At 48.3% G+C, this 13629-nt stretch overlaps 1 protein-coding gene across 1 annotated transcript in view; it reads right to left on the bottom strand.

Annotated features, from left to right (window-relative positions):
• LOC140900623 (venom factor-like) overlaps nucleotides 1-13629 on the bottom strand; it is a 52230-nt gene that overhangs the window by 16572 nt on the left and 22029 nt on the right. The window contains exons 21-27 of the mRNA XM_073318131.1: nucleotides 11042-11254; nucleotides 9696-9756; nucleotides 6594-6680; nucleotides 5769-5972; nucleotides 3338-3413; nucleotides 2440-2599; nucleotides 527-622 (exon numbers count right to left, since the gene is read on the bottom strand). Of these exons, the coding sequence (XP_073174232.1) occupies nucleotides 527-622; nucleotides 2440-2599; nucleotides 3338-3413; nucleotides 5769-5972; nucleotides 6594-6680; nucleotides 9696-9756; nucleotides 11042-11254 (897 nt within the window). The remainder of the gene's footprint in view (nucleotides 1-526; nucleotides 623-2439; nucleotides 2600-3337; nucleotides 3414-5768; nucleotides 5973-6593; nucleotides 6681-9695; nucleotides 9757-11041; nucleotides 11255-13629) is intronic.

The raw sequence follows: 13629 nt of genomic DNA, 5'->3' as shown, positions 1-13629 counted from the left end.
ACGACACCGGCGTGCAGTATTCAAGGTGTGGGCGTACCATGGATTTATATTGAGGCAATATGATATTTTCTGTCTTCTGTTAGCTTCTTGACCACCACTGCACATTGAGTGGATGATTTCAGAGAACTCTCCACAATGACTCCAAGATCTTTTTCTTGAGTGGTAAAACAGCTAATTTAGACCCCAATGGCTAATTTAGACCCCAGTTGTCTCTTCATGCCTCTTTCCCCCATCAGTAAAAGGGGGATAATAATATGTCCTTGCTCTGTCCTGTTTATTTAGATTGTAAAAATCTTTGGAGCAGGGATTTGCCTTTATTACAATATAAATCTAAGTTCCTGGAGGATTGTGCTGAGCTCTCTGGAGGATGTGGAATCTGGCCCCACAGCAAAGTTTGACGCGTGAACTCAAATCTGGCAACTCCATTCATTACTTTAGGCCAAATTTTCTCCATCACGTGTTCACGCACCACATCTGGAAAGGAAAATAATGCGAATACGTGAAGATACATGATAGACTTACTCACCGAGACCTGAGCGTTACAAATGTCTTTGGACTCCAGCAATGCGACAAGAACAAAAGCCGTCAGAGATGCCTCAGGCTCAGCACCCTGGTACCCTCCCTAAGGGGGAAACAAAGAACAAACCTCAAGGACAGAATTAATGATGTTATCTATCTACCTCTCTACTCTACCGAATCGACTTATGAGATTTATCTCTGCATTTTTAACACCCTCATCGCTACCATACCCGGGCACCAATTATAGCCGTGTCATGGTGCACTGGTACCAACCAGAAATGGCCTATCTACCTATCCCCACGTAAACACTACCCATCCATCCCCGTACACATCCTCTGTTTATTTGTCCATCTGCTTCCTACATCCTCCACGGCCCAGCTTGCAGGGATGCAGACAGCCCCATGTCGGCCGCTCTCTCCATGGCAGTGGCAAATGTTAGTACTCCTGGGGGAATTCTGTGCCACTGCAGATGCGCAGAATTAATGTATCCTGCAGAATTTTTTTTTTCCGGCGGAAAATACATTTCCGCCCCAGAAGCGCTGCAGTTCTGCCTTTTGCTCACCAAAGGTCGCTAGGGCACCAGAACAGCCAGCAGCAGGAGTGCAGTTGGTTGGTTGGGTGCCGCAGCAGCCTCTGGCGGGCAAAAGGCAGAACTGCAGCGCTTCTGGGGCAGAATGTATTTTCTGTGGGGAGAAAAATTCTGTGCGTGCCCAATGGTGCAGAATTCCTCCAGGAGTAGAAGTTAATCACAGCACCCTGCCTGTGGACCCAGGTTAGGACAGAGTGGGGCACACAGGGCTGCTGGGGGGTCCACAGGCTGGGGTTCAGAATGGCTAGTGGGGGACAGACTGGGGCATGGGATCAGGAGCTAGTGGGCTGACAGTGTTGAGCCTGGGGATAGGGGAAGGGAGCTGCAGGGACACATGGGGATGGGGGAGGAGGCTGCAGAGACCCATGGGGATGGGGGGTGTGGGGACAGGGGCAGATGTGCCTGACTGAATGGGAGAGGGCTTGGGGTCAGCCAGGGTCTGCATGGGGGAGGCTCCCCAACTCTTTAGCAATCCTGCCCCCCCAAAAACTTGTTCCATACTTCTCCCACCCATACCCAACAACCCTCCAGCCAGGTTCACTCTAGGCTCCTTCCCTCTCCCCCAGCTCCTCCATTACCTCTGACTTCCCCAAGCCTTTGCACTGCTTCTGACAGATGCAGGGAATATAGTTCTGTATTGTCCTTTAAATTAATTACTCAAAGTTCTGTATTAATATGCCTAGAAAGGAATCTATTTGTCAAAAAAAATTGCCAGAATCTTTTTTTGGTCTATATTGTTATAAACATACTTGCTGACAGATATTTTGAAATAAATTACCAAAATAATTTAAAGTGGCATGATTATATTGTGTTATTTTGACAAATAAAATATGCAGAATTTTAAAATATTGTGTGCAGAATTTTTAATTTTTTGGCACAGAATTCCCCCAAAAGTATGTTATGTCCCTATTTAAGCAGGGTCAGAAATGCCAGAGGTAGCTACAAATATAACCCATGATTACTCAGGGGGATGCTCTGTCCCTCTCTAGTAGTGGCTGGGCCACAGATAGGTGTTGATAAGTCTGCTACAGCCTTGGCTGACACAGCTGGGGCTTCCACTAGAAACAGAGTGTGTGCCCCACTGCGTCAGAGCAATTACACAGACACTGGTCCAAACCAAATATTTACTCAGCTTTTACTCACTTCTGCTTCAGATAAAATTTCCATTGACTTCAACGGAGGTTCTGCCTGGGTAAGGACCCAGTGAAAAAGAGTAAAGACTTTGGGATCTGGCTTAGTGAGGCAAACTATTGATTTCGGAAGTGTCAAGCTGCTAGGCTGAATAGAATGGGGACAGTCTGGGGTATTGTGGGAACTAAGGTTAAACTTACCATCATACTTTTGGACATCACAGGAGCATTTTCATGGAAGATGCCATCGGGTTTCTGCTTTTCTAGGATCAGCCATTTCACAGCCCCGCAGATAACTTGAGAGTCTATGGCCACTAGCTTGCTAGCCAGGGAAAAGACCTTTGCTACATACGCTGTCAGCCTGAGGGGTTAACATGCAGAATCAATCAGGTCAGAAGGTCACTCCTGCCTTCCTGAAATTCTCCTCGACACAGATGTTTGAGCCAAAGTGTTACCATCTGTGCTGATGGATGAATTAAATGTGTATGAAAACTTCATCAATAATTGGTGTCAGGACAGATTTTGTGTGGATCATTCTAGTAAATCAGTTGCAGTAACTTGATTACCGCGCCCACAAATAAGCGAGCGAGCGAGAGAGATGTGAATGCTTAGAAATCCTTGGGTGTACGGCACAGAACTTCCTGCAGTAACTGGGCTTTCACTGGCATTCCACCATCCAAGTCTTACTTTGCTTAGCGTGAAATGTGATGGGATCATGACTAGGAGAGCTGTGATTATAGAATTTGTGTGCGCTGTGGACACCTTCCCACTGGGAACTGGACTAAAACCCACCAAATTCATTTCACACAAGTCATCAGGTTCTAATGAACATGTGTCAGACCTTTACTGATCTAGGCCACACTAGTGTCAGTGACCATTCAACGAACTGTGTTCCATTACCAATCTCTGATGCCATTAAGTCCCCTCTGTTTTTAATCCCCTGGTGTACCTTTCCGAAGATCAAGTTCTACACATTAACTTTGCCCTTTCAGTATAGCCAGGGGAATAGATTGCTCTGGCTCATGTCTTCCAGAGGAATGGTATACAAAGGAGAAACTCTACACGACTCAGCAGAGCTCTATAGAAAAGCTGTCTTTACCATGTGCTTGAGGGTGAACTTAAATAGGCTGCATAGGAGTGGTTCGGTTTCTTATATGCCAGTTGCTGTGTGTAACCTGAAAAGGAGAAAGATCGATCTTTGAAATGTGTTGTGCACCTCTCCCGCCTTACCCCTCCCATCTGTCATCCCTCTCCCCTTTCTCCTTCTCTCGCTCCTCTTTGCAAAGCACAGTCTCTACCCTCAGCTACCTGCTTGCCATCCATTCTGTGTTTGTTAGCAGCAGTCAGTGGGACTGGGAATCCAGCCCATTGAAGCAACTAAACTGAGCACTCCAGAGACCAGGATCCAAGTCACTTTCATGCTGGCTCAGGCTAATGCACTCATCACATCTAAACTCTGGTCCTAGTGCACACAGAGCCGTGAGCCGAGCATGGCACAGATATCAGATAGGAGGAATCTCCATGACACATTCATGTCTTGGCTGCTCTATAGAGACTGCCGCAAGATGTCCTGGGTCAGATGAGCGAGGATTTTGGCAGAAGGGGATTAAGATTTGTTGGGGCCCTGGACACAAAGAACATATGGGCCTGCCATGCCCTGTGGGACCAGGGGTGCCAGAACTGGGGGGGGGGCGGGAAGAACTAGGGAGGCCATAACTCCCCCCAACTTTTAAAAGTGCGAGGGCCATGCCCGCCCAGGTTTTAACATAGGCGGAATAGCCTCAGTCAGGTGTGGAGCAGTGATGTCATGGGCGTAGTTTGGGAGAACAGGGGAGGCGTTGCCCCCTCGAACTGCAAGCCTCGGGCCAGAGGCGACAGGAGGAGTGGTGCCATGGGAGATGGGGGAGCCACCGGCTCGGGGAGGCTAGCCTCTGGCCCCCCTCTTTTACCTGAGGACCCGCCCCTGGAGGGGGTGGGAGGCTAGACTGGAGCCCCTGCCCCTGGATCCCACTGGTAGTGGTGTGCCCCAGGTGGTGGGGACATGGGCCAGCAGCTGTTCTCGAGCACCTTGGCCCTCTCCCCAGGCCAGGTGGAGGATCCGGGGCTTCCCATAGCAGCTCGGGCTCCCTGGGCAGCTCTTACCATTGCCTGGCTCTGGCTTCTGGCCTGGCCAGGAGGCGGGGCCCCAAGGGGAAGAGGAGGAGCAGGGGGCAGCGACACAGTTCCGGTGCCCCCCACACTTTTAACCAGGTTCTGGCACTTCTTCTGGGGCCCCTAGATTGGATTTTGGTAACACCGACATGTGTCCTGCTAGGAACTGACCTGAGATCCATCAGTTTAACCCACAAAGACCCCCAAACGTCAGTCCCAAAGTAAGTTTTTTGCTGTTATCAAGATGGAACTGATTCTAACCATCAACTATGTACATCTGTCCCACTAGGAAGTGGGCTGAGACTCACCAGTCCAGAAAATAACAATTTAATTGTTGAGGTGAGACAGATCTGAGCCGGAAGCATATGGGAAAATGGTTCTACTATAATCCTGGGGAAATTCTGGGCCACTGCGCACGGGCAGAATTCATGTCCCTTGCAGAATTTTTTTTGCCTGCAGAAAATACATTCAGCCAGAGAGGTGCTGCAGTTAAGCCTTTCACCCACCAAGGGCTGCAGCGGCCCCAGAAGAGAGGGTAGCTGCTCCCAGGTGGAGGGAAGAGAGGCTGTGTTCCTTACAGTGCTCTGCCCATGGGGCCAGGTCAGGAGGCACGGGATATGGGGGGACAGACAGCATGGGGCACATGGGGCTGCTGGGGATGTGTGTCAAAGATGGGTTCAGCAGGGACACATGGGAACTGGGGGTACAGGGACACATGGAGATGGGGCAGATGTGCCTGACTGAATGAGAGAGGCTAGGGGTCAGCCAGGGTCTGCATGGGGGAGGCTCCCTAACAATCCCTCCCCCCACCCAAAAAAACCCACATACCATACTTCTCCTACCCACACCTAACAACCCTCCAAGTTCCCACCCAGGCTCCTTCCCAGCCATTACTTCCCTCTCCCGCAGCTCCAACTCACCTCCGGCTCCCCCAAGCCTTTGCACTGCTTCGGAGGGGTGTGGAAAATACATTTCTCTATTGTAGTTTAAATGAATTACTTAGAGTTCTGAAGGAATATGCCTAGTAAGGAATCTATTTGTCAAAAAATATTTCCTGAATCTTTTTTGTTGTCTGTATTGTTACAGACAAACTTGCTGACGGGTATTTTGAAATAAACTACCAGAATAATTGAAACTGGTGTGATTATATTGTGTTATTTTGACAAATAAAATATGTAGAATTTTGCAGAATTTTAAAATACTGTGTGCAGAATTTTTAATTTTTGGCACAGAATTCCCCCAGGGGTATTCTATAGGTTGACACCACTCCCTTTAGCGATCCTAGCCCCCACCCAATAGCCATATGCAGGAATAACCAAGCCCTAGTAATGAACAGGAGTCTGGAGAAGGATCTGCTGTCACCCAGGAAAGCCTCTTACCTCTCTTGATCAGGTTGATGGCCACAGCCCGGCGATCCACCCCCATCTTCTCCCACTGGTGGGTGCTGTCCAAGAAGTGGGTGGAAATGACCGTTGGGGTCAAACGGATCATGTTCTGTTCCCCACAGCCAGAAGGCACCACGATAAGATGCCCCAGCTTGGCCCCGTCAATGGAGTTTTCTACAATCTGAGCCACGGGGTTTCCTGGCCAAGAGAAGAACCTGGTGTGAATTCAAGCATGGGAGTGGCAGCTTGTAGGAATGGGGAGAAAGTGATCCCTCAATGGGTTCTGTAGACTTACACTCTGAACCTGAAATGTGCCTCAATGCCTCCTGAAGTCTGGGGCACCCACTGCCCTGTAGGACTGGGTCCTAAGACTGGATCAGTTGATCCAAACCCCTGCTGGGACCTTGCAGGTTGGAAGAGAAGTCAGTGATGTGGAGTCTGGGTATATTTTCAGTGCAGCTTGTTTCATTTACACTATGCACACCAGTCCTGGAGCAGAGGGAGTTGCAAACAGCATGCAGGTCAGTCCCCTCTCTCCGGGATCTTGGTCTCTAACACTAAGTCTCAGTTCCCAGGGAACAACAGAGATGAAAGCAAACACTCCTGCTGCTTTCCACAGCTCCCGCAAAGAAAATTCACAAAATGACCACCACCACTGTACTTCTTCCTCGATTAAAAACTCGCTCATTAGGAAAAAAAACTTGTAAGACTGTGTAACATTCGGTCCATTTGTTGACCTCTGGCCTAACAGTCTTACGAACTTCTGAGTTTCACTCAGTCCGATTTCTAAGCACTACACAATCACAGGCTCTTACTTACCATTGATGGTGACTTTGGTTTCTGGTTCAGTATTTGGAACGATATCATTTATATCTGGAGCTTTCACCTTCGTTACCTGTTCCCCACCTGTGAAAAGGAGAAAAGAACCCACCGTGAAAATAATGAGCGTCCCATGGGCTTTGCTGCTGCTATTTCTCCTGGGTCACAGGCTCCCTGCCTTCATACAGAGCCTGAAATGACGCCCTGTGGAGGGAGATGGAGGAAGGTACCAAGATGAGAGCGGGGTGGTGACATTGTAGTCCAAACTGATTGTCCCAGGATTCATACTGCTGACTTCCTAAGAAGCCAAACCAGCTGTGCGATCACAGGCATGAATTCGGCTGATTTAAAGTGATAGTAAAGACTTTATTAGTGGCCTGATTCTCCACTACTTTTCACCTTCTTATTAATTATGATTATTTGTACCGCAGTAGTGCCCAGAGGCACCAGTCCGGGGTTGGGCCTCTATTCTTCCTCTGTTGCCTCCAGTGATGGAGAATCATCTCTAGTTTTGGACTCCAACATTTTCTAAAATGTTCTCCTCTTCTACCCTTGAGAGCTACCTCTTGCATCAGTCAATAGCAAAATCTGTGTCACACTTTATATTCAAAAGTTTATATATATAGTTTATAAAAGGATTGACAACTTCTTAATATATGTTTTAATAAATGGCTAATCAATAGTTAGAGATTGTTAGAGTCCAGCAGATCGACAGGTTGCTTATAACCATCTACATCACCTTCTATTGAGATCTGCAACACATACTGCTTATGTCTGCACCCTGCTTATAACATAATAGTATTTTAAACCCTTTATTGACTGCTTACAACTGTACTCAACACTGTGTGACCAAAAACCACTTTGATTTGTGTCTGACTCCTTTGAGAGGAACATCAGTCCACTGGTTAAGACATTATCCTTGGACTGAGAACCTGGACTCATTCCTTACTCTGGTGCAGACTCCTTGTATGCCTTTGGGCTAGTAGTTAATAGCTTGGTGCCTCAGTTTCCCCAGCTGTAAAATGGGGATAAAAACATTTCCCTATCTCAGAAGTGTGTTGTGAGGATAAGTACGTTAAAGATCATGAGGTGCTCAGTGTGACACGGCTCCCCATATTCTGCATAGAAATATTGTTATGATATGAATATGGCACAACTACGTTTTATGCAATATCAGTCACGTGAGGTATCACTGGAAAGGTTATGATCCACTGAAAGTGTTTATCCAATGTGTATGCATGTATCATTTCTGTATCTGAGGTTAGGAAACCGTTACAACTGTGTGTGTATTTGGGGGAACGTCCACCAGACAGCAGCCAATCAGCCTCAGTGGGCCATTGGGAAGAACAATAAGACTTGGAAGATACTAATCTCCCGCCTTCCTGAGAAGCTCCTGGGGTTGCTGCTTTGACACTGCAGGGTCAAGTGGTCGGCTCACCTGGTACTAGACCCCTATCTTGGGCTTTCAGTGTTTTTCCATTAAGAGGAGAGGGGGTCAGACTGGGAAACAAAAGATTCCTGCCTTATGTATATTCAATTTAAGGCTGGGAAGTAAGGCAATCAGATTTTTCTCCATTGCCTCCCGTCCAAGAAGGAGATTGCTAAAAACATCTGAAGGAAAAGGAACTAAGCAAGGGCTGAGTCCAGGCTGAGAACTGGGGTCTAGCCTGTAAAGAAACATAACTGGAACTCTGAGCTGCAGAAACTCGGCAACCTTCCTAAAACAACATTTAGGGTGAGAAATTACGATGCGTAACCTGATTCTTTAGTATATTAAGATTAGTTTGTATGTTTTGTTTTATTTGCTCAGTAATTAAAACAGTTTAAAAATTAAAAAAATGTTTTGTTTTATTTGCTCCTGAGGTCCCTTCCAGCCCTCACATTCTATGATAATGTGTTCTGTTCGCTATCCCTTATAATCACTTATAATTTGCCTTTTATAGTTAATAAAATTGTTTTTAGTTTATTCCAAAACCCAGTTTGTGCAATTCATATCGGGGGGGGGGGGGGGGGGCGGAAAGCTGTGCGAATCTCCTTCCACATTGAGGAAGAGGGCGATTTTTATGAGCTTGCGCTGTGCAGATCTCTCTATACAGCGCAAGACAATATTATTTTGGGTTTACACCCCAAAGAAGGCGTGCATGTGAGCGCTGGGTAAATCCCCGAGCTGAATCTTTCCACACGGAGCTGATTTCAGTCTGTGTCTGCCGCTGGGTGCGGCCTTACCTGTGTCTGTGCCAGAGAAGGCTTGAAGGCCTGGCACAGCAAGGCCAGGGTGACGAAGCCCAGGCTGGTGGAATGGGCGGACGCAGCGGGACCCCAGCACATCAGGTGGCACCCCGGACAGTGGGGTCCAACCTGTCCCACTCCATTACTACGGGATGTGTAAGTACCTCAGATGGATATATGCAGTGGTGTTACATGACTGTGTGAGGCAGACAGAGGGACCAAAGAAATGTCCATATTTCACCCAAATTTTGAACAAGTGTGGGGTATTCCATGGAACTGAGGCAAGTCTTCCATTGACAGCTTGACACTGGCAGCCTCACATCTCACCAAAAACCGAAGCAATCCATTTGAAAATCCCCGGGCATGATCGTATGGCAGGCGCAGAATTTTTCTGGTGAGTCTGAGGCAAATTGGGCAAAGCGTTTGAAACAAACGAGGGCTCCAAAAATGAGACACCCTCACTTATCTATACCTTGTGTGCTCACTGGGCTCTTGCAGAATGAAAGGTGCTATATAAAGACAAATAATAGATTCATAGATACTAAGGTCAGAAGGGACCATTATGATCATCTAGTCCGACCTCCTGCGCCACGCAGGCCACAGAATCTCACCCACCCACTCCTGCGAAAAATCTCTCACCTATGTCTGAGTTATTGAAGTCCTCAAATCATGGTTTAAAGACTTCAAGGATTAGAGAATCCTCCAGCAAGTGACCCGTGCCCCATGCTACAGAGGAAGGTGAAAAACCTCCAGGGCCTCTGCCAATCTGCCCTGGAGGAAAATTCCTTCCCGACCCAAATATGGCGATCAGCTAAACCCTGAGTACGTGGGCAAGATTCACCAGCCAGATACCCAATTACTGTGGTTACTCACCTGCTGCAGCTGGATCCAGCACAGTGGATATAACAGTTTGTGTTATTCTCATCCCTTCAGGCTAGGAGGGAAGAAGAACACATGATCAAAGTGTAACAAAAGTTATTTGCAGTGTTGTTGTAGCCGGGTTCGTTCCAGGACAGGGGTGACAGCATAGGCACCGACTCTGTGGGTCCTCTGGGGCTGGAGCACCCAAGGGAAAAAAATGGCAGCCCCCCATCAGCTCTCCTCCTACCCCCCCAGCGTTTGCTGCCCACTGGCGGGCCTCGCGGATCAGCACCTCCCCCTCCTTCCCCATGCCTCCCGCCCACCGCAGACAGCTGTTTCGTGGCGTGCAAAAGGAATGTTTCCTTCTGGTCAGGCTGCACCTTTGAAGGAAAAAGGGGAAAGCCCAATTCACAGCCCCAAATGCCGCCCTAGTGTGTATCTACTGACTTCAGTAGAGCTCTACCAGGAACGAGTTAGTCCCCTAGAACCAAGCGGGTAAGGAATCGGTGTTCTCCCGGCTACATGTTGTTGCAGTTCTCAGTGAAGGACCCCTGATCCCCAAGTGAAGTCTCCCATTAAGAGGCCAAATGGCACTGATTTTCCATGGGCAAGCTGGAAGAGTCAGTTCTGGCACTTCTGGTCCCACCTCGCTCTCAAATATAACTGACTCTTTTCCTCCAATATCAGACCACTATTCACAGGGCCAGACTAAGGATGTTTGGGAGGGTCTGTCTTGGCCCTCATCACTGTAGTATCCGAGTGCTTCACGATCTTGCATGGATCTATCCCCACAACCCCCCCTGGGACATAGGGCAGCTCTAACATCCCCATTTTACAGATAGATAATTGAAGAGCAGAGAGACTAAGTGACTTGCCAAGGGTCACACAGGGAGTCTGTGGCACAGCACGGAATCAAACCCAAGTCTCCTACATCCTAGGTCAATACTTTAACTACTGGACCATCCTTCCTGTGCCACGAGAGCTCATGAGATGATTCCTTGAGATACACCAGCAACATTTCCCATGAAGTGTGTGTGAATACCTTTAAAACGTTTTACTCCCATAATTTTACTGCAGAAATGGAGCCCGCCTTGAGGGTGCTGGTCCAAGGAGCAAGATGCTAGGGGGCTTAGCAGCTGAGCTCGGGTCTCTCATGGGACACCTTGCAGAGTTACTTGTAGCAACTAGGCCATTAACAAGGCTGCTGTGGTCACCGCAGTGGAGGGAAGGAAGTGGGCCGAGGACGTAGGTGCTAACTTCTGAGGTAAGGGAAAGCCCAGATTCCAAAGACAACCTAGCCAGGCCGCCGGCTGCTTATCCTGTGACCAGACGGGATGGGCCTGTGACCCAGTACATACCACGACCTTCAGCTTCTTCTTCACACCGTCGGACGCGTACGAGTCCCAGACAGCAGCTTTCACCTCAACGTCGTGCAACCCTAGCTCCAGCGGGACGATCACGAGTGGCACCGCCCGGGAAGACATGGGCTCAATTTCCAGGATCTGCCGGTATTTCGCTTTGGAAGAGGACGCGCTGCAGAAAGCTGGATTGTGTATCAGCTCCATCCGGACCTGGGAAGAGAACATGGGGGCAGCTTTTACCCAGAGGAGTATGGTAACCAGAGGGGAGCTGTTCTCTCCGTTACAGACGACTGCTTTGCTGGCTGGGGTCTGAGGGTCCGATCCTGCCAGGTGCCAAATGCATTTTGCAGCGTCTCTCCAAGAACAAGTCCTAGAAATAGGCTAAAAAGCCCTGGTTGACGTGCAATGAAGCCGAAGGATCCAGACTGGCATCCCCTAGACACGTAAGTGCCACATTTGCCCACAGATCGGGGACAGCACAAACAGTAGCAGGGCAAGCTCTGCCTATTCATCTCTGCCTATTGATTCTTTAGGCTGACAGCTGAGATGGACAGGAAGAAGGCCAATGAAAGTCACCTGGGGCTGTGGCTTTGCGATAAGGAGGCTGGGGTGAGGATGTCGGCAAGCACGTGGACACGGGTGATCCAGAAGATATAGTGTACTTGGACTTTCAGAAGAGCTTTGACAAGATCACAAACCAAAGGCTCTCGGACAAAGTAAGCAGTCATGGGATAAGAGGAAAGGTCCTCTCCTGGATCAGTAACTGGTTAAAAGTGTCAGAGTAGCAGCCATGTTAGTCTGTATCCGTAGAAAGAACGAGGAGTACTTGTGGCACCTCAGAGACTAAGAAATTTATTAGAGCATAAGCTTTCTTGGGCTACAGCCTACTTCATCGGATGCACCATTTGGTTAAAAGTTAGGAAACAAAGGGTAGCAATAAACAATCAGTTTTTCACAGCTGGAAGTAAATAGCGGGGTTCCCCAAGGATCTGTATTGTTCTCTTCAGCATAGTCATAAATGATCTGCAAAAGGGGATACACAATGAGGTGACAAAGTTTGCTCAAGATAGTTAAGTCCAAAGCAGACTACGAAGAGTTACTAAGGGATCTTGCAAACCTGTATGACAGGGCAAGAAAATGGCAGATGGAATTTAATGTTGATAACTGCAAAGTAAGGCACATTGGAAAACATAATGCTAACTATACGCATAAAATGATGGGTCTAAATTAGTTGTTTCCAGTCAAGATAGAGATCTTGGAGTCATTGTGGAGAGTTCTCTGAAGATATCTGACCAATGTGCAGCAGCCGTCAAAAAAGTGAACAGAATGTGAGGAACTATTAGGAATCAGATGGATAAGAAGACAGCAAATATATAATGCCACTATATAAATCCATGGTATGTCCACACCTTGAATACTGCTTGCAGTTCTGGTCATCCCATCTGAAAAAACATATACTAGAATTGGAAAAACTACAGAGAGGGGAAACAAACATGATTAAAGGGATGGAACAGCTTCCATATGAGGGGAAATTAAGACTAGGATGGTTAATCTTAGAAAAGAGATGACCGTAGGGAGGATATAATAGAGATTTATAAAATTATGAATGGTGTGAGTAAAGTGAATTGGGAAGTGTCATTTACCCCTTCACATAACACAGGAACCAGGGGTCCTCCAATATAGTTAATAGGAAGCAGATTTAAAACAAATGTAAGGAAAAGTATTTCTTCAAGCACTGTACAGTCAACCTGTGGAACTCCTTGCCAGGGGACATTGCAAAATCCAAAAGTATAATTGGGTTCAGAAAAGAATTAGCTAAGTTTATGGAGGACAGGTCCATCTATGGAATTACCCAAGATGGTCAGGTGCAAACCCATGCTCTGGGTGTCCCTAAAACTCTGACAGCCAGAAGCCGGGACTGGATGACAGGGGAAGGGGTCACTCGATAATTGCCCTGTTCTGTTCATTCCCTCTGAATCACCTGTTGGAAGACCACTGGTCTGACCCAGCACGGCCATATATTCAGAACTACCACTAGAGGACATTCAAGCCCACATTGCAGACAGATGTCCCATTCAGAAGTGAAACCGCGAACCCAGTTTAGTCAGACTGTGACCACCAAGCAGCCCTCATTTTGGGAACGACCTTCTGTAAATACACACCGTGAATAGGCTCTGTTTCACCTGATCATTTTAATGTGTCTCTTTCAGGACAGAACCAGCTTGGCACTGGCGATGCGTGACTCTGGCTTTGGGGAAGGTGGGGGCCTGAGTGCTGGAAGATCCCTAGAAGTGGTGGGGACCACCAGCCCCTGGACAGTGGCCCCGCCCCCTGCTCCCCCCGAGGGCTCCACCCATGCTCCACCCCCACTCTGTCCCAGGCCCCACTCCCCCGAGGGCCCCCCCTCCACTGCTCATGCCTCTCTCTGCTTCCTCCTCCACCCACCACCTGCCACCTTCGCCTCTGCCTCTTCAGGAGAAGAGGTGCAAGTGGCGGGTGGGGGAGGGGGTGAAGAGGCACGAAAGGCGGGCGGGGGCCTTGGGGCAGGGGGCGGAGAGGAGTGAGAGGCGGGCAGGGAGGTCACG

Source organism: Lepidochelys kempii, chromosome 20 (genome assembly GCF_965140265.1).
Source record: "Lepidochelys kempii isolate rLepKem1 chromosome 20, rLepKem1.hap2, whole genome shotgun sequence".
NCBI lineage: Eukaryota > Metazoa > Chordata > Testudines > Cheloniidae > Lepidochelys > Lepidochelys kempii.
Note: the sequence above shows the minus strand (reverse complement) of the source record. Positions and strands in the feature narration are given on the sequence as shown.